At 35.6% G+C, this 21,118-nt stretch overlaps 1 protein-coding gene across 6 annotated transcripts in view; it reads right to left on the reverse strand.

The window, feature by feature from the left end:
• The window catches only part of ZNF280C (zinc finger protein 280C), an 88,936-nt gene that overhangs the window by 56,370 nt on the left and 11,448 nt on the right, over window positions 1-21,118 (reverse strand). For all 6 annotated transcript variants that reach the window (XR_009257348.1, XR_009257350.1, XR_009257349.1 and 3 more), the window contains exons 4-10: window positions 17,480-17,626; window positions 14,523-14,588; window positions 14,285-14,421; window positions 9,663-9,777; window positions 6,609-6,779; window positions 6,354-6,463; window positions 143-363 (exon numbers count right to left, since the gene is read on the reverse strand). Coding sequence is in view for 1 of the 6 variants with exons in the window: in XM_058714785.1 (XP_058570768.1) it covers window positions 143-363; window positions 6,354-6,463; window positions 6,609-6,779; window positions 9,663-9,777; window positions 14,285-14,421; window positions 14,523-14,588; window positions 17,480-17,626 (967 nt within the window). In the remaining 5 variants the exon portion in view is untranslated. The remainder of the gene's footprint in view (window positions 1-142; window positions 364-6,353; window positions 6,464-6,608; window positions 6,780-9,662; window positions 9,778-14,284; window positions 14,422-14,522; window positions 14,589-17,479; window positions 17,627-21,118) is intronic.

Raw genomic sequence — 21,118 nt, forward strand, 5'->3', positions numbered from 1 at the left:
TTTCGACACAATAATCTGCCTTTATTCTTAGTAGAAAGTGTTAAAATTGCTTATCTAGGATAGCACAGGAAAATAAAGATACGATATTTACATCAGTAGCATACCAATTTTCAAACAGAAACAGTAACAAATATTTACATACCTAATATTATTTTTAAGAACTTTCAAGCAACTGAAGCATTTAAAAGTTGTGTAAGTCTTCTGTTCATCATCGACAGCTCCCTCGTGTCTTCCATAGTAAAAGTCACTAACTAACATAATTAATTTTCCTTTTTCTGCACCAGTCTTATTTTTATTTTCAGTATTTATAAGTTCTGCTTTAATCATTTCCAAGAATTTATTCACCATGTCTGGACAACAACGCTGAAAGAGAAAAAAATATATGTATGTTTTATTTACATCTCTCTAAAAAGTGAGGTGCCATAAAATGATTCTGTGTTTATAACTAGGGCCAGCTTAGCTAAAAATATGCTTGGCAATATATCTGGAGAGAGAGTCACCAAAATGTTTGCTTCTTTCTTCATATAATCTAAAAAATTCAAACAATAAACACTCATATCTTAATAATTTCAAAAACAAATTAAAAACCTTAAGACCAGGGATAGCTATATATCTAATACCATTTTCCTTGTAAGTAAAATTTTCAGATATAAATATTTAATAATAATTTGATCCTTGGCCTAAAGTCATTCATTTCATATTTGTCATGATATAGCTTAGAAGTGCCTGGGTGGCTCAGTGGGTTAAGTGTCTGACCCTTGATTTCGAGTCAGGTCATGATCTCACAGTTTGTGGGTTTGAGCTCCACAACGGGCTCCACACTGTCTGCTTGGGATTCTCTCTCTGCCCCTCCCCTACTAGTGTGCATGCTCTTTCTCTCTCTGTCTCTCTCTCTCTCAAAAATAAGTTAAAAAAAATTTTTAATGTTTAATTTATTTTTGAGAGAAAGAGAGTGTGAGCGGGGGAGGGGCAGAGAGAGAGGGAGACACAGAATCTGAAGCAGGCTCCGGGCTCTGAGCTGTCAGCACGGAGCCTGATGTGGGGCTGGAACTTACAAACTGTAAGATCATGACCTGAGCAGAAGTTGGACACTCAACCAACTGAGCCACCCAGGCGTCCCTCAAAATAAATAAATAAACTTAAAAAAAAACAACCCAAGACCTCATATAAACTGACCCTAATGTGGAATACTTACATACATAAACTTTTAATTTTCAATTAGATAAAACTAATTCATTTATTATACACAATTTGCAGTTGTGGAGTTTCTCTAGAAGAATTCTTTAAGAATAACTAGAGATCAAAAATATAAACTTTTCTAAAAACTCAAACTACATACTCACAATGCAACCACAAAATGAAAAGCTTAGAAAAATAAAACACAACAAAAAAATTGTGACAGAATCAAGACCAATTAAACCTACCAGATCAATTAAATCTATCCTGTCAATACAAATGGGTGGGTTTAATTCAACTACTGAAAAAAGAAATTTCACACAGGATCACAAAAGAAAAAACAACTCTGTGGAAGCAAGAAACGTACCAAAAACAAAGTGATTTGGAAGGGGTGAAAATAAAAAGATAAAGAATATAAATGTCAAACAAAATAGAATCCAGGCCAAAAAGGGAACACTTTATAAAAATGATATAGGATACATTCACAATGAAGTTAAAAGAGATAGATCCATCTATATCCTAAATAGCAGCAGCCATAAAACAGAATTGGAAGACATCAAAGAAAATAGTGTTAATTTGAAACTTAAAAAAATGACAGAGCAGGTAGATGAATATAAATGAAGATACAGGAACCTAAATAACATATTTGTATGTTAGAACTGACTGATAACTATCAAATTCCATACTCTTAAAAAAAAATAACAACCCTTATTTTCAAGTTTCTATGTAACATCCAAGAAAAGAGCCCATACAATTTTCAAAACAGAGAGAAAAGTGTGGGAACCTGGACTTTGCCATCAAAGAGACTGAGGTTTGAATCCCAGCTATACCAATTAATTGGCTATAAAACAAGGAGAAAAAGATCGAGCCTGAAGAATTTTCTATGGATTAAATGAAATAATACTTTAAAGCTTAGTAATGTGCCTTAGATAAATAGGATGTTTCATTTACACTCTAAAATACTTCCTTTGGAAGAAAATATTATCTTTGTGGTATTCCAATCTACATATGTATAATAACAGCAAAAGATTATCCACAAATAATCTAAAATTCACATTTTTTTCAAAATGGAAATCCTTATTGTAATATTATAAAAATTTAACTGAAATATAAAAATGTAAAGCTAAAATGTAAAACCCTCACATAGTTTTAATCACAAACAATACTACAATGAATAAAAGCTACATTTTAGAGAACATGTGTGCCACTTTCTTCAAGTGAAGAAATATATGTAATATGCTATGATTTGTGTATAAAATATATGAAAAATAAGAACATTCACGTGTGCCTATACATTCAGAAAGAATGTCAAAGAGTATATAAAAAAATTAATAAAAAAATATTTTGGGGCTCCTGGGTGGCTCAGTTGGTTAAGCGTCCAACTTGGGCTCAGGTCATAATCTCAAGGTTCTGAGTTTGAGCTCCTCATGGGACTCCGGGCTCTCAGCTCAGATCTGCTTCGGATTGTTGGTCTCCCTCCCTCCCTCCCTCCCTCCCTCTCTCTCTCTCTCTCTCTCTCTCTGCTCCTCCCACCCCTCAAAAGTAAACAAAACATTAAAAAAATTATTTCGTTTGCAACTCATACTGGGAACCAGGCAAACAGGAGACAGGATGGGATTCTTCACTGTATACATTCTTTTTTATTTAAGTTTTTATTTTAATCCAAGTTAGTTAACATACAGTGTTATATTAGTTTCAGGGTAAAATACAGTGATTCAACACTTACATACAACACCTGGTACTCCTCAGAACAAGTGCATTCCTTAATCTCCATCACCTATTTCACCCATCCTCACCTCTGGTAGGTATCAGTTTGTTCTCTATAATTAAGAGTCTGTTTCTTGGTTTGCCTCTCTCTTTTTTTCCCTTTGCTCATTTGTTTTGTTTTTTAAATACCACATATAAGTGAAACTATATGGAATTTGTCTTTCTCTGACTTATTTTGCTTAGCATTATACTCTCTGGCTCCATCCATGTCACTGCAAATGGCAAGATTTAATTTTTTATGACTGAATAATATTCCATTGCGTATATATACCACATCTTCTTTACCCATTCATCTATTAATAGACACTTGGGCTGCTTCCATATCTTGGCTACTGTAAATAATACTGTTATAAACATAGAGGTGCATGTGCCTCTCTGAATTAGTATTTTTGTATTCTTTGGGTAAATACCCAGTAGTGTGATTGCTGGATCATAGGGTAGTTCTATTTTTAACTTTCTGAGGAACCTCCATACTATTTACCACAGAGGCTGCATCAGTTTTCATTCCTACCAACAGTGCAAGAGAGTTCCCTTTTCTCCACATCCTTGCCAACACCTGTTGCTGACTTTAGCCATTCTGGCAGGTGTGAGGTTATATCTCACTCTAGTTCTAATTTGCATTTCCTTGATGGTAAGGGATGATGAATATCTACCTTCTTACACTTTTTGAATCATGTGACTATATTACCCACCCACCCCCAATTAAATAAACCAAGGATAACTAAAAAAGTCAGCCCTTTTTTTCACTTTCCATCTATAATGTAAAACGTAGAAACATCAAGTATATCTCTATATTACATAGGAAAACTGAAAATGCTGGTAAAAGCTAATTCTTATATAAAACCAAAACCCAAAGTTCAGTTAACAGGAATCACACTCAGGGAGGTGGAAATAACCATATTTCCAATATTCAAATATTCAATATTCAAATACAGTTTTGCCCAAGAATAAAGATTGCACTTGGAGTGGCACCTGGGTGGCTCAGTAGGTTGAGCATCTGACTTCGGCTCAGGTCATGACTCATGGTTCATGAGTTCAAGCCCTGCACTGGGCTCTGCTGACAGCTCAGAGCCTAGAACCTGTTTCAGATTCTGTGTCTCCCTCTCTCTCTGCCCCTCCCCTACTCTCTGTCTCTCAAAAATAAATAAACGTTAAAAAATTTAAAAAAAAGATTGTACTTGGAATTTTAGGACACTTCTTTCTACATTTTTTATAAAATGTTGAATTTCAGTGAAAAATTTGCCAGTCTTTGAATCAGCAAGAACTTTTCCTAAGTTGCTTCTTTGCCTTGCACTCTTCTCATCCCGTCTTTCCTAAATATAATCTACATGGCCTTTTTTCTTGCCTCTTTTCCCCCTGCCTGCCATTTATATTGGGCATACAAGACTACAGACTATCTTTCCACAGACAACACAGAACACTGCAATATAGGTGGCTCAGTCGGTTAAGCATCTGACTCTTGATTTCAGCTCAGGTCATGGTCTCATGGTCATGAGATTAAGCCCTGGGACGGGCTTCACATTGGGCATAGAGCCTACTTGGGATTCTTTCTCCCCACCCCTACCCCGTCTCTCTGCCCCTCCTCCACTCTCTCTTTCTCCCTCTCAAAATAAATGAACATTTTTTTTAAAAAGAAATATCTAAAACCTAATTTCAAGAGCTTCCTACACCAACATAAAGCTAGAATTAACCTGTAACAACTAGTAACATGCATTACTTATGAAATGTTCTACCATTAGTTTCTGCCTGATGAATAAACACTAAAATGCCAAGACTAAGATTTTCATTGAGTAACGTGACACACGTATATCACCAGACAAAAAAAATAACGTTAAAGAAAAGAATTTTTAAGTGCCATGAAAGATTAAGCACCTAACAAAATGTCTGCTTTACAAGAGGTTTGAAGAATGGCATGACCTAGTCAATAAAATATTCTGATCAATACATTATTTTCATTAGAAGTTAAAATATAGTATGCCCAGAGATTCAAGCACCATGTGTGAGTGCTGGCTAAGGGTGCCTCGGCCCAGGGCCTGGCGGGCCTTATCAAAGGCTGCAGCCCCTGCGTGACTTGGTAGCTGTGGTGCATTGGACTAACTTATCTGGGAACCATTTGGGATTGAATAAAGCAATGGGATTGAATAAAGCAATTCGATTGGAGGCCATCCAGGAGCAGGAGAGGATTCCTCCACCCATGAACCATTTCATGGGTAGGGGCAAATGGTTTTGCAAATGAGATTTGCCATAGACATTTGTCCTGCAAGTGGTAAAATGCTAGAAACGAGGGGCACCTGGGTTGCTCAGTCAGTTGTGCATCCAACTTTGGCTTAGGTCATGATCTCACAGCTCGTGAGTTCGAGCCCTGCATTGAGCTCGCTGCTGTCAGCACAGAGCCCACTTCAGATCTTCTGTCCCCGTCTCTTTCCCGCTTGCACTCTCTCAAAAACAAATAAATCTTAAAAAACTTTTAAATTAAAAAAAATGCCAGAAATGAAGAGAAAGAAATGTTAAGATCTGAGAAATAAATGATTCACCTGGGAAAGCTCCAATACCTGCAAACATTCTGAGGGCTGTCGCTAAAAGAAACACTGGACTTTTTACAGTCTTCTAAATATAATACTTTAAAAAGATTGGAGAGGGGTGCCTGGATGGCTCAGTCGGTTAAGCATCCGACTTCAGCTCAGGTCATGATCTCACGGTTCATGATTTCAAGTCCCACCCACATCCAGCTCTGCGTTGACACTGCAGAGCCTGCTTCAGATCCTCTATCTCACTCTCTGCCCCTCCCCAGCTCTCTCTCTCTCTCTCAAAAATAAACATTAAAAAAATAATAAAGGGGTCAGAGGTAGGGAAGATCTCCTCCTCACTCGGGACTATTCTATTTCTTAAAGTACTACACACTGTGTTTAATGTATTCATATATTCTAAAGCCTCAGAGAGAGATCAATGACAATCACATCTCTTAGAAAAAGCAACATCTAAAGCTTTGGTCTAGCATCCTTAGTTTTAAAGCAATTCCCAAACACTGTCAATTTCACCTTACTTCATCATCCAGCTCCAGAAAATGGATATTTTTATTGATAATTTTATGGCTGATAAAGCTATTATCACATCTAATAAAATTAATGAAGGATTACTTGGTATCCTCTAATGCCCCCTGTAAAATACAATATACATATACTATAGTACACATAAGCTAAATTTAAAATTTCATGATTGGGAAAGATTCTTAAATCTTGTATAAAGACAATGATCATGAATATCAATTTTTACTTAAGTTATATGAAAATATCAATGAGAAGATTCCTTATCTAAATACCCGGACAAACGAGCATTTACAATGGACCGATCCTTAATGTTTTCAGAAACTTGCCAGTATTTTTAAAATTCAAATTTTGAAAAAATTTTACCTTCATGTGATATTTCAAGGGATCCAAAAGATTAAACTTTACATTGCACCTCGGACAAGATCTTAGAAAAGGCGCTCCAGTTTTATAGTGAGGTGATGAGGTATTTGTACCTAAAACAGATTAAGGACTTTCGTGACTCAAATTCTTTTTTAAACGTGAAACAACCAGTAATAAAAGTTTAAAAATTCATTAGAATGTCTAAAATTTATGTATAAGTAATATAATCTCTATTTCACATGCTAGATTCATATTTACCTTTTGATATCATAACATGGGAAGATGCCACCGAAGGAGAGTTAGTTAAGGACAACGAAGCACAAGGACTTATGTCAGAACCACTTTCACTGGTCTTTGGCTTTTTTGGATTAACACTGTTTACTTTAGAAGTAGAAGAACGTTTTATTATAGGCAGAGTTTCATCTATACCTACAATGATTTAAATAGTGGGGAAAATATTTGTAAATACTTTAATATAGACCATTGCTTACAAATGCTACTAAAATGGCTTTACATTTAAATTTAAGTAAAAATACTTTGAAGCTAAATTAAAGATAATATAAATGAATTATAGCATACAAATGACAATACAGAATGATCAAAACTTATATGATCAAGATAGAAATTGTACAAATAGTTATTATGAACTACATACATTTGAACAATTTATGAAATAAACTTTTTATGCAAGAAAATTCTAAAAATACTTCCACATAAAGAAATATATATAAATAGGTAACATAAAAGAAGGCAGACCAAAAAAATCCTCAGCAAAAAAAAAAAGTTGAAGCACAGGGAACATTCTAAGCTCAGTTCCCATAAAACAGATTTACCTTCAGATGCTTAAACACCTTTGGGCTTGTAAACAAAAACAACTTTTATTTTAAAAATTTAGAGAAAACCTTTAAGATACTCATAAAAAGTTCTTTTTCTACTTATTAACAACCTGATAGGGAATAAACAACTAATTTAAACCCATGAACAAAGTACAAACAACTAATCCTGAATGATAATACCTCACACATTCATATGAAAAACTTAAAAAAGTATGATGGCTTTCAAACTGTATTCCCCTGAGGTTAATGGTTTTGTCTTAGGGAATATAGTAGGCAAATCAGATAGAAAAACTCTCCTTTTACCTTTTTAAAGAAATTAGACTTTTACATAAAATTTTGTTTGAGAGGAGATTTCATTACTAAAGACAGTTTTGAGTTTGAAAACCATCACCTTAAAAGGCTAAAGAATCATGTAATTCAGGGTATTTTCAAGAGAAGTGGGGCTATTTAGGCTATAACCAGACCCAGCAAAAGTCCTGTAGAAAATAACACACAATTGTACTTTGTGATAAAGATTCTAAAACTGCACATCCTATTTTAATGCTCCCAACTGTACAGTAATAGGAGAAGCAGTAGAACAGACAAATAACAGAAAATGAGAGTATTGTATTAGTGGGCTCCACTGTCAAATATGTGTTTCATTCTTTAAGATAACACAGAAATGATTTTTCCCATCTTCAAGCACATGCTTACTGACAGCTATACTGCAGGCACTTGGGATCAATTTCTGTGTAATCACCAACATTCTTCTAAGATACTTAGGTTACTTGAACAACCAATGATTGCTGTTATTTTGGCAACTGATTATCTAGCAGGCTGTACAATAAATATAGACTGTTTCATATATAATTTTTTAAAGCATGAGTAAATTCCCAAGTTAAATAAAATCACTCTGAGCTCAATAGTTTTAAATTCTAACCCCTTAACCTGTTTATTTCTACTGTCTTTGGCTTGTGCCATTCACCATCTTCAACAGTGCCAATAAAAATCCTATTCTCATTCTTCCAAAATCAAGTTCAAATCCAACCTTCTCCAAGGACTTTCTATGATTATTCTAGACAGGAGTCCATTAATCAGGCTTCTGAACACATAATACATATTATCATTCGCAATTATCATTCTAACAACTGTTTACTGTCAAGTCCTTTAAAGCTTTAATGCATTTATCATTTCTCACTTATCTCATTTGAGCCTCAAAAAAGCTCTGAGATAAGTAGAGCAAGAATTAAAATTATATCTCCAAATGGCTGACTTCAGGTCTGGAGAATGAATGTATTATCTGACAAAAATAAAAGTATCTATTTCAATAAAATGAGAAATCTGAAACATAAAGATGTGACATGATAAAGGCCACAAAAACCTTTAGAATACAGGCTCAAACCTATACTTTGCTAATCAACTATAACCCCATTTACCATCAAGGCAAAGTTCCACTCCCTATAGTACAACAATTCACATTAGGTGTCACTGTTGTTACCCCCTAGAAGCTTCAAGATTTCAGACATTTTCTATGAATAAAGACCATGTGCTTTATAAAATCAGACTTCAGACAACTATTTTACCTTCTCATTTATTTTGGTTCTTGGTTATTTTACTAACTTAGATAAGTGACCCTAGATTGGTAAATAAACCAAGTATTATCAAAATGGGAAAAATATTTTTGCACACATATTACTATAGATGTTTTTTCTATTTTGGTTTGGTAAATGTGCGTGAATTTGTTAGTAAACAATTTAAATATTAAAAAAATCTTTACATACCTCTGTCCATTTAGTGAAATATAACAAATTTACTAATATACAAATAGCAATTGCTATGATTATAAGGGAATTTTTAACTAAATAAAATTCATGGCATACTAATTTATTTCAGGTTAATGAAGAACTTTGTTATGGTACACAAAGAACTGTAATACTTCAATTGAAAATTTTCATTATTCCTTCAATGGATATTTACTAGGTACTTACTATGTGCAAATAACCATTTTTTTAAAGACTGCCTTTTTATAATAATACTCTATAATCATATTTAACTATCACATCAACATGATTTATTTGGAAAGAAAGACACTAGCCTATTTAAAAAATCAACTATAACCATGTGCTTTTTCTCATACTAATGGCCTTCCAAATGATTAATACTTTTTTTAAAAAATGATAGTATTAGGACATCAGGGGACTTTCTTGACTCACAGAAATTATATTAAGATTTTTCAGGCCATGGCTGGTTCCAAGTGAGAATGAGCTAAAAAATACATGTTAGCTAACTTAATAGAAAGAAATACAATATTCTACTATTAAATTCAAATTTATACACAAGAAATCACACAAGAAAGGCAGTCAGGGATTATTAGCTTCTATCTTATGGTATATGAAAAACTTAACATGAAGGTATGGGTTTCAAAATAGAAATTCAATCCACATGTATATTCACTAAGTTTCTTTTTATTATATTCATAAAATGTGCTAAGCCAAACCTTCTATATAAATTGTTGGTCCCTCCTGGGACAGTGGAATTGTATCCTGGGTCAAGTCAAACAGTAAATCTGAAGAATCATCCGATTCAACTTGTGATAAATTCTTTGTAAAATCCTGTAAAAAGTTATAATTATTTTGTTTCATAAACTTTTATGAAACGCGCACACACACACACACACACACACACACACACAAAATTATCTTCTAGACTGCCCTAAAGAGCTGTTGTGGTAAGAGAAGAATGAAGCTTAACGTTTTCAGAGAAAATTCCCTTACATAGGATTCTCAATTGATTTGAAAATATATATCTGTCATTCTCCATCCTGGCTCACATTAGAATCACCTGGAGAGTTAAAAAAAAAATCTATCATGCCCAGGCCTCACCCCAGATCAAATGACAAAAAAAAAAAAAAACTGTTTTCTAAAAGCTCCCTAGGATTGGGAAACTGAGGAACTTTGATTAAACAACCATACCCACAAAAACAAAAAATTCTGAGTCTGAGTAAACTCTAGTTTCTAATTTTTTTAATATGAAAGATACCACCCACTCCATTATTCTTTTTCCCTAGGTCAAAGGTAGGAATGATTTTCATCTATCTCCATGTAAATGATTATATTCCTTTTTGCTTTTTTTCCCCTAAATGCCAAACAGCTTATGATAGCATGAGAAACCACTGAATTAGTCTGATTCCAGCTAAAATAATTTTTACATTTTTGGCAGCCTACCATTATCAAGAACACCTACTAACTTTTTATTAAAAACAGCCTGTGATAAAAAAGATGTGGTATATATATACAATGGAGTCTTACTCGGCAATCAAAAAGAATGAAATCTTGCCATTTGCAACTATGTGGATGGAACTAGACGGTATTATGCTAAGTGAAATTAGTCAGAGAAAGACAAATATCATGACTTCACTCATATGAGGACTTTAAGACACAGAACAGATGAACATAAGGGAAGGGAAGCAAAAATAATATTAAAACAGGGAGGGGGACAAAACATTAAGAGACTCTTAAATATGGAGAACAAACAGAGGGTTACTAGAGGGGTTGGTGGGAGGGGGTATGGGCTAAATGGGTAAGGGGCATTAAGAGATCTACTCCTGAAATCATTGTTGCACTATATGCTACCTAATTTGGATGTAAATTAAAAAAATTTTTTTTAATTAAAAAGAAAAACATCCTGTGGATGCTTAGAGGATCCAAGTTTGAGAGCCAGTAGTTTGGGTAAATATTCTTATTTTAGAAATGAAGAAAATGAGGGCCACTGAGGTTGTGACAATGCTCTAGCTAGAATTAGCACTCAAGCCCCTCATTTTCTTTTCTTTGTTTTTCTTATACAGCTTGATTTAAGTAAGCTCTATACCCCATGTGGGGCTAAAATTCACTACTCTGACTAAGCCAGCCAGGCGCCCCATGTCTCTCTCATTTTCAATTCAGGTTTTTTGAACTACTACTCCAGAACTCATATTATTATTGATAATTGTTTCAGAATGCAGATACAAGTTTTCCAAAAATCTATCTTTTAAAATTTAATTTTTTAAGAGAGAGAGTGTGTATGTGTGCACACAAGCAGGGGAGGGGCAGAGAAAGAGGGAGAGAGAGAAAGAGGGAGAGAGAAAATCCCAAGCAGACCCTGTGCTGTCAGCACGAAGCCCAACACGGGGCTCAATCTCACTAACTGTGAGATCATGACCTGAGCCGAAATCAAGAGTCGGACCCTTAACCAACCGAGCCACTCAGGTGCCCCCAAAATCTATTTTTTAAAGAAGTTTTATTTAAAGTCCCCAACATGGGTCTTGAACTCACAACTCTGAAATCAAGAGTCAGATGCTCCTCTGAGTCAGCCAGATGCCCCCACAAAAATCTAATTTTTGCTTGAAAGCTCAAATCTTATCATTGGCAAGAGTACTATCAGGTTTTTTTTTGTTTTTGTTTTTGTTTTTCTGTGACAGGCACACTTTGTACATTTTTGAGGACTGAAAAACTGTATGGGCGATTCTAAAGGTGGCCCCCATGACTCCCTCCTAATATTTACACCCTGTGTTATCTCCCCTTGAGTGTGGGTTGGGCCTGTGATTGTTTCTAACCAAAAGAGTATGGCAAATGTGATAGAATGTACATGACTATGGTATATAGCTCGTCTTGCTAAGGACTCACTTTCCCTTGCTGTCTTTGAGGTAGCAACCAATCATGTTAGGAAGGCTTACATAACAAGGAACTGAGTGCAGTCTCTGGCCAACAGCAGCAAGAAACAGATGCCTTCAGTCTGATGACCCACAAAGAACTAGATACTGCCAATGACCATGTGAGTTTGGAAGCAATATTAAATGGTATGGTAGCTCTGGCTGACACCTTAACTGCAGCCTTGTGAGACCTTGAAGCAGAGGACCCAGTAAAGCCATGCCTTGACTCCTAACAGAAACCATGAGATAATAACTGCATATTGCTTTAAACTGCTAAGTTTGTGATCCTATTGTTATGCAGCAATAATTAATACATGGTGCTTTGCCGATCATCCTTTCAAACAAAAATGTCTTTGGATTAAAAAAAAAAGCAGCTAGTTCAACTTACAATTCAAGTGGTTTTCCTCAAGAAAACCTTTATACTGTAGATACAGAAATCATTTATGCATACTACCTATTTCATCACACACAGTATTTCAAAAGAAGTGTATTCAAGGACTGAGAGTTAATAAAATTAGTAATTTAAGGGGCACCTGGGTGGCTCAGTCGGTTGAGCGTCCAACTCTGGCTCAGGTCGTGATCTCACAGTCTGTGAGTTCGAGCCCCACGTTGGGCTCTGTGCTGACAGCTCAGGGCCTGGAGCCTGCTTCAGATTCTGTGTCTCCCTCTCTCTCTGACCCTCCCCCATTCATGCTCTGTCTCTCTCTGTCTCAAAAAAATAAACGTTAAAAAAATTTTTTTAATTAAAAAAATAAAATTAGTAATTTATTACATCTTCAAGGTTATTCTTAAGTGAAAGTGAAATTTTTCTGTGAGTGTTTGGTGGTCACTAATACAAAAACTACTAGCACCCAATTGGTGCCACTGCCTTGACTCATAGTAAGGCACCAACAGTTTTATCCCCCATTGCTTTTGCATCATCAGTACAAATGCTGACAGTGAAAAGAGGAAATGTCTCAGTGTAATTATCACAGCAGTTTTAACTTCACAAACCCCTGAAAGGGTCTCAGGGAATGCCAATGGTATGCGGACTATAACACCGCTCTAAAGCAATGTTTCTTTTTTTTTTTTTTTTTTTTTTTATTTTTGGGACAGAGAGAGACAGAGCATGAACGGGGGAGGGTCAGAGAGAGAGGGAGACACAGAATCGGAAACAGGCTCCAGGCTCTGAGCCATCAGCCCAGAGCCTGACGCGGGGCTCGAACTACGGACCGCGAGATCGTGACCTGGCTGAAGTCGGACGCTTAACCGACTGCGCCACCCAGGCGCCCCTCTAAAGCAATGTTTCTATGTATGACAATGCTAAATGTATGGATGGATGTGTGTACGTGCATATTTTAAAACCTCTGGGCTAGGGGATCCCGGGTGGCTGAGTAGGCTAAGCATCCGACTCTTGATGTCAGCTCAGGTCATGATCTCATGGTTCATGGGATTGAGCACCACATTAGGCCCTGTGCTGATGGCACAGAACCTGCTTGGGATTGATTCTCTCTCTCTCTCTCTCTCTCTCTCTCTCTCTCACACTCTCTCAAAATAAATAAACATGAAAAAAAAATTTTTAAGCTTTAAAAAAAACCCAAAATACAAGAAACAAAACCAAAACACCTCTGGGTTAACCTGGATTGAAATCCCATATCCATAATCTATTTACCATCTATATGGCCTTGAGTGAATTATTTAGCCTGAGTCTCAGTTTCCTCAAGTATAACATGGGATAATAATCATGCCTACTTCATAGAGAAATCATAAGAATTAAATGAAATTAATTTACATACAGCATTTAGAATAAGGACCCATAATAACAAATATTAAATATTACCATTAACTATTATATCTGTTAGAAGTTTTAAAAGATAAGCCACAAAGGGGCACCTGGGTGGTTCAGTCCGTTAAGCATCCAACTCTTGATATCAGCTCGTGGTCTTGAGATTGAGCCCCATGTCAGGCTCTCCGCTGAGTGTGGAGCCTGCTTGGGATTCTCCTTCTCCCTTCCCTGCTTACACATGCGCTCTCTCTCAACATAAATAAACTTTAAAAAAATAAAAGCTAAGCCATGAAAGTATGTTTTCAGAATAAACAGGAACAATGACCTCAGAACAATCTTCCCAAATAAGAATACTTGGTTCAATTTACTGTCTTAAGAATTTTGCCAGTATGCAACAATCATTACTGATCTTTTTTACTCACCTTTAGATAGCATAGTTTTCAATATTCTACCTATTTAAGCATATTACCTGATATTGACAAGTTGGCTAGTTCCTACAGTTATTACTTTGGGTACTGATTGAGCTATCATAAAGATACTGACATTCTCTGATTGCAATTATGCTTCTAATGGAATGGTGACTAGCTATGATAGTCCACAATTCTAACTGGATATTATACTATCCAATGTGTCCCTGAGCTAATTGTGTAGTTTCAGAAACACTTACAGGTTTAGACACGTTCTGAACAATAACAGAGCTTTGTGAAGATTTAGATTCAGGATGAAATCTAGGCAAGGCAGCCACTGGATTTGATGTTGGATCTTTGTAGTGTTGACTCGTAGGCTTGAATGTATCAGTAACACCTGCATTTTAAAATTACACAGTATATTGAATATTGTTCCACACAACCAATTTTATCAAAATATTTCATTTTAGAATTAAAATCAGTACAATAATACCATACCTTGAGTGAGTGTCTCATTCTTTATTCCCTTTGAAGATGAGCCGGGGTTACCTCTGTTCAAAATATCTACAAGTAGAATTAAATATATATTAAGATAATAGAAAAAAATTTCCCAATATATCCATATACAACTAATAATTTAAGTATATACCCCAAAGCCTGAAAGTTTCATTATGGGCAAGCTGATTAGATTATCTGTGCCACTGCTCTCGAGTTCTGAAGGGGACACTACTGAAGACCACGGACTAAACTTAACCTAGAATTTACCAGAGTGTCTTAAATCTACTATTATACCAAAAGTCAATCTGAGCCTGACATGACCCTCTGAATCAGTTTAAGATTGTTCACTCCTGGGGCACCCGGGGGGCTCAGTGGGTTAAGTGTCTGACTTCGGCTCAGGTCATGATCTCACGGTTTGTGGGTTCGAGCCCTGCATTGGGCTCTGTGCTGACAGCACAGAGCCTGGAGCCTGCTTCGGATTCTGTGTCTCCCTCTCTCTCTACCTCTTCCCTACTTGCTCTCTCTCTCTCTCAAAAATAAATAAAAGGTAAAAAAAAATTTTTTAAAGATTGTTCACTCCTATACCCATGCAAACCCATAACTTCTAGGTTATTGAGGAATCAAATACAGTTTTGGAAGAGCAGACATTTGCTTAAAATTGCTAATCAGGAAAAGGTACAAAACATTTTAAAAATCACATAAAACCTCAAAATATTTCCTTTTCCCCCTCCTAGGGGAAAAGAGCTAGATTTCATAGAATAATTCTGTAAAGTAAAGGGTCACACAAAAGTAGGGTTTTTTTAAGAAAATGGAAATTCAGTTCTCTAAGACTAGGCACCACAGAAGTCTTCTGGAAGAAAAATCTGCTCAAACAACTTGATACTGTTTTCATTCATAAATTAAGGTAGGTATTTACTCAAACCATTAAAGAGTCAATCCTACAGTACTTTCTGGTGACTGTAATCTATCAAACACAACTTTTTACCACCACCCCTAACTTTATGATGGTTCTATATCAATATTTAGCTCATGGTCCATATGCCAAAAATATTTTTTGGCTCAAAAATTAAACATCAATAAATTCATTTAAATTCTGAGTTCATTTAGAAGAGAAATTTCACTGAGGTCAACTTTCTTTTTGATAGAATTACTTAAAACTAATACACATTATTCTAGATAGAATTACTTAAAACTAATACATACTATTTTAGTTGAGTACTGTTAAGTTATCTACAATTGATATAAATCCGACTTGAACTACCATGATTTCAATAGAATTATTTGAATAATAATTTTGAAATATCCTAATAGTTCAGGATAAAAATAATCACAGCAACTAGGAAATAATTATAATATTCTGTTCCACTGTCAGCAACCAACATGCCAACATACTTACTTCAGTTTATAACTGAAGTGGCTTTCCACTTGGCACTTCTCAATTTGCTACAGGAAATTATATTGAGAATTAAATTAAATTATTCTATCTCTGATAAAACTGAATAGAAGTGCTATACCAAGTTTGGAGTCAAGAAAAGCAAGAACTGGGCTTTCAAAAAACTTAAAAACTCATGTCTTAACCACAATATAATGTACTGCCATGGTAAATAAGAGAACACTGGTATGCTGGCTATATTCTTTGCAAAATTCTCCTGGCTTGAAAAAAGTAAATATAAAGGAAAAGAATCTATTTCCTCTTTCTCCCTTGAAATTCTCTATGTTGCTCCTCTGCACTTTACACATTGTTGATTGGACATTTTAACAAGTGTGATCAAAAACTTCACTATAACATTATCACAGCATCAAGACTAATTACTCTAACTGAAACCTAACAATCCACAAAATTACTGGACATGTTCTACTAGAAAGCCATGATAATTAAGTAAGCTAACTGCCTGCATTGTCCAAGCACAGTGGCTAAAGACCAGACCCTCCTTCCTTCATGAATATAATCAAGAGTTGCTGGAAGATATGTGTGGCCAAAAACTATAGCCCATGTTGGTACACAAACAAGAGACTGGAGAATCATGCAGTGCCTGTTCATTTTGTAGCTGTGAATCAAGATGACACTGTGATAAGGCAGTTGCCTGTATGTGAGCATCCCAGAGACTAACACAAACGTATTTAACATTCTGATATTTTATTAAATGTTATTTACTTATTTATTTTGAAAGAGAGAGACAGACAGACAGACAGACAGAGACAGACAGACAGCATGAGCCAGGGACGGGCAGAGAGAGACAAAAAACACAGAATCCATGGCAGGCTCCAGGCTCTGAGCTGTCAGCACAGAGTCCATCGCGGAGCTTGAACTCACAAGCCAGGAGATCATGACCTGAACCAAAGTCAGATGCTTAACCAGCTGAGCCACTCATGCTCCCTTATTTTTTAATGTTTTACTTATTTTTGAGAGACAAAGTGCACGAGTAGAAAAGGGGCAGAGAGGGGACAGAGGCCAAAGAGGGTTCTGTGCTGACAGCAGAAAGCTCGATGCGAGGCTCAAACTCATGAACCATGAGTCATGACCTGAGCTGAAGTTGGATGCTTAACCGACTGAGCCACCCAGCCACCCAGTATTCTGATATTTCAAGCAAAACATTCCAAACGCTTTCTTTTCTAGGTGTATTTGGGCTTAAGGGAGAAAAAGAAAACCGGTGAATAGGCTACTCAGCTCCACTAAAACTTACGATTTCCAACTTCAGAAGGCTTACAATGCTGTTAGGTAATCTTAACCTTTAGTTAACTTAGTTAACATTTCATTTTTTTCAAATGATATTTTAACCTCTCTCCTCCTTACTCAAGTCCTCAACCACATCCTCCCTCTGATTCTTACCAATTCTTACTGACCTGTGTGCTCCAACTCCTTACAGAATAACGAGGACAGATAAGACAGCCCACAGGTTTTTCTAATAGAAATAGCATCTTCTATAAAACTTTACTTCACTGAAATAAATGCTTACTTGAAATGGCTGGTTTTGAACTTGATATCTCTCCAACAAAGATCAGCTCATCATCGTCTTCATCCAGAATTTCTTCTACTTTCTTCTGCCATGGTTCTAGCTCTTCTTCTTCACATTCCATAAAGAGTTCTGCCATTTTTGAATTATCTAAATGTCAAAAGGAGAGAAACATATTTTTGAGTAACTTTTTTGCAATGCATAGCATGATATTTAAGATCTACTTTAGTAATCCTAATATTAGTTACTGAATTGATATTTGCAGTCAGTACATGATAGCAAAAGAAACTCAGTTCAATCTCTAAGATTTATAGTAATAAAATTAAGCTAGCTGGCTAAGTAACAGGTAACATTAGTCATCAGTAGTGGCCAATAAATGTTAAGAATAATCAAATACAAGGGGTGCCTGGATGGCTCAGTGGGTTAAGTGTCAGACTTTGGCTCAGGTTTGTGAGTTCAAGCCCCGCATCAGGCACTGTGCTGACAGCACAGAGCCTAGTTTGGATCCTCTGTCTCTCTCTCTCTGCCCCTCTCCTGATCTCTCTCTCTCTCTCAAAAATAAATAAATATTTTAAAAAAGAATAATCAAATCCAAGAAAAACTTGAAACATCAAAGTTTCAGTAATCAAATCCAGGGAAGAATATCCAATGAAAGAGAGTCTCTTCAACAAGTGGTGTTGAGAAAACTGGACAGCAATATGCAAAGGAATGAAATTGGACCACTTTCTTACACCATACACAGAAACAAATTCAAAATGGATTAAAGACCTAAATGTAAGACAGGAAGCCATCAATATCCTAGAGGAGAACACAGGCAGTAACCTCTCTGACATCAGCTGTCGCGACTTCTTACTAGGTATGTCTCCTGAGGCAAGGGACACAAAAGCAAAAATAAACTATTGGGACTTCATCAAAATAAAAGCTTCTGTAGTGTGAAGGAAACAACAAAACTAAGAGGCAACCTATGGAATGAGAGAAGATATTTGCAAACGACATAACTGATAAAGGGTTAGTATCAGAAATCTATAAAGAACTTATCAGACTCGACACCCAAAAAACAATCCAATTAAAAAATGGGCAGAAGACATGAATACACATTTTTCCAAAGAAGATCTACAGATGGCTAACAGACACATGAAAAAATGCTCAACATCCCTCATCATCAGGGAAATACAAATGAAAACTACAAAGGGATATCACACTTGTCAGAATGGCTAAAATCAACAAGAAACAATAGGTGTTGATGAGGATGTGGAGAAATGGGAACCTTCTTGCACTGCTGGTGGGAATGCAAACTGGTGCAGCCACTCTGGAAAACAGTATGGAGGTTCCTCGGAAAGTTGGAAACAGAACTACCCAATGAGCCAGCAATTGCATTACTAGGTATTTATTCAAAGAATACAAAAATACTAATTCAAAGGGATACATACACCCCTATGCTTATAGCAGCATTTTCTACAATAACCAAATTATGGGAAACAACCCAAATGTCCATCGACTGATGAATGGATAAAAAAGAGGTGGTATATATAGATACAATGGAATATTACTCAGCTATGAAAAGAATGAAATCTTGCCATTTTCAATGGCATGGATGGAGCTAGAGAGTATTATGCTAAACAAAATAAGTCAGAGAAACACAAATGCCATATGATTCAATTAGATATGGAATTTCAGAAACAAAACCAATGAACATAGGGGAAAAATGAGAGAGACGCAAACCAAGAAACAGATTCTCAACTATAGAAAACAAACAGCTACCAGAGGGAAAGTGGGTGGGGACATGGGTGAAATAAGTAATGGGAATTAAGGAAGGCACTTGTGATGAGCACTAGATGTTGTATTCAAGTATTGAATCACTAAGTTGTATACCAGAAACTAATATTACACTGTATGTTAACTAACTAGAATTTAAATAAAAACTTAAATAGTCAAATCCAATGAAAATGAGTTTCAGTTTTATTAATAAAATATGATTATACCTATTAACTACCTAACTATATCTGAAAAAAAAAAAAACCCATAAACTTTTACATTAACAAAACGGAGATAAACTAAAAACAAGAGGCAATAGGTTAGATTTTTACCAGAAAAACCGAACCAGCTTCAGAAACACTAGGCACACAGCAAAGCAGCAATGAGGTGCTAGAATGAAAACAGGGGACTTAAGGTGAGGTTTATTCCATCCCAGGAAAGATTAGACATTTCTCACCTGGAGAAACTAACCAAAGAACATACTGTTAGTACCACCAGCCTACAAGTGCTGACCAAGCACTCAGAGTTCCAAGGAAACATTTTAGTGCCTCATTGTTAAATATGGACACGCCAATGAACACCAGAAATAGGACTAAACCTCCAACGTGAAAAACCAAAACAATGAAACAGATTAAAAGATGTTTTAAAATCTTTTTGAGAGAGAGAGAGAGCGGGACAGAGGGTCTGAAACAGGCTTCACGCTGACAGCAGAGAGCCTCATGTGGGCCTCGAACTAATGAACCGTGAGATCATGATCTTAGCTGAAATCGGACACTTAATCTACTGAGCCACCCAGGCGCCCTGCAGGTTAAAAGATCTTAAAAAAAAAAGAGGTAGTACAGAATTCAAAAAAGTGTTATTAGAATGTAATTAGCATTTTCAGAGAAATAAGATTATAAAAAATAACATGCAGAAAACAAAAAGATTAAAAAGACAGACAAAATTCAGTAAAAGAAAAGCCCCCAAACCCAAATGCCAAAGTTGAATAAATGTCCCATAAGTGGACTTAAAAGATAAAAAATATATATATAGTAATCAATGTCACCTAATAGAAGTTTCAAAAAAATTAATAGAAAAAAAGGGGAGGGGATATAATCAAAGGAAAAATACAAAAGAAATTCTTAGTTCTAAAGGACATAAATGTCCAGATTGAAAAGAAAAAAATCTACACTATAGGAATATATCACGTGATTTGTGAATGCTAGACATAGAAACTATCCTATAATCAGAAAGAAAGTTAGAATAATGTTCTCAGGAGTATTAGTAAAAATAATTTTCAATTTAGAATTCTGTGCCCTGCCAAGATTTTCATCAAGCATGAGGTACATATTCTTTCATCAAAAATAAAGATCACCAAGATCACAGAAAATTACCCCCTATTCATTCTTCCTTTCTTAGGAAGAATCCACCAAAATATGGGACTTAGGAAGGAGGAAGATACAGAATGCAGAAATTGTAGCATTCAGCACAATACCAAGACAAAGGAAAGTCCCAGGATAATAGCTGTTCAATGGGTCTAGATAACAACCAGCCAGAGTAAAACAAGAGAACATTACTCCCAGGAGGAATGTCTCCAGGAGACCACACACACACACACACACACACACACACACACACAAAGTGTTAGATTACCTGATGAGTTTTACCATATAGAAAATTGAATTAAGAAGCTACAGAAGGGTGTGAGAAGACTTGGCTATAGACTTTAATGAAATTTAGCAAATTTAGTCAACTATAATAAACAATATAACTTTTAGCAAATTTTTAAAAATGAAATATTTGAATTTCTGAGTATATAAAAAAGAGAAAAAGGCAATGTATGCATAGCATATTAATACCATAGTACTATGTTCATCAGTGAACAATATTATGGTCATCGTAATAAAA

This window comes from Neofelis nebulosa, chromosome X, assembly GCF_028018385.1.
Source record: "Neofelis nebulosa isolate mNeoNeb1 chromosome X, mNeoNeb1.pri, whole genome shotgun sequence".
Taxonomy (NCBI): domain Eukaryota; kingdom Metazoa; phylum Chordata; class Mammalia; order Carnivora; family Felidae; genus Neofelis; species Neofelis nebulosa.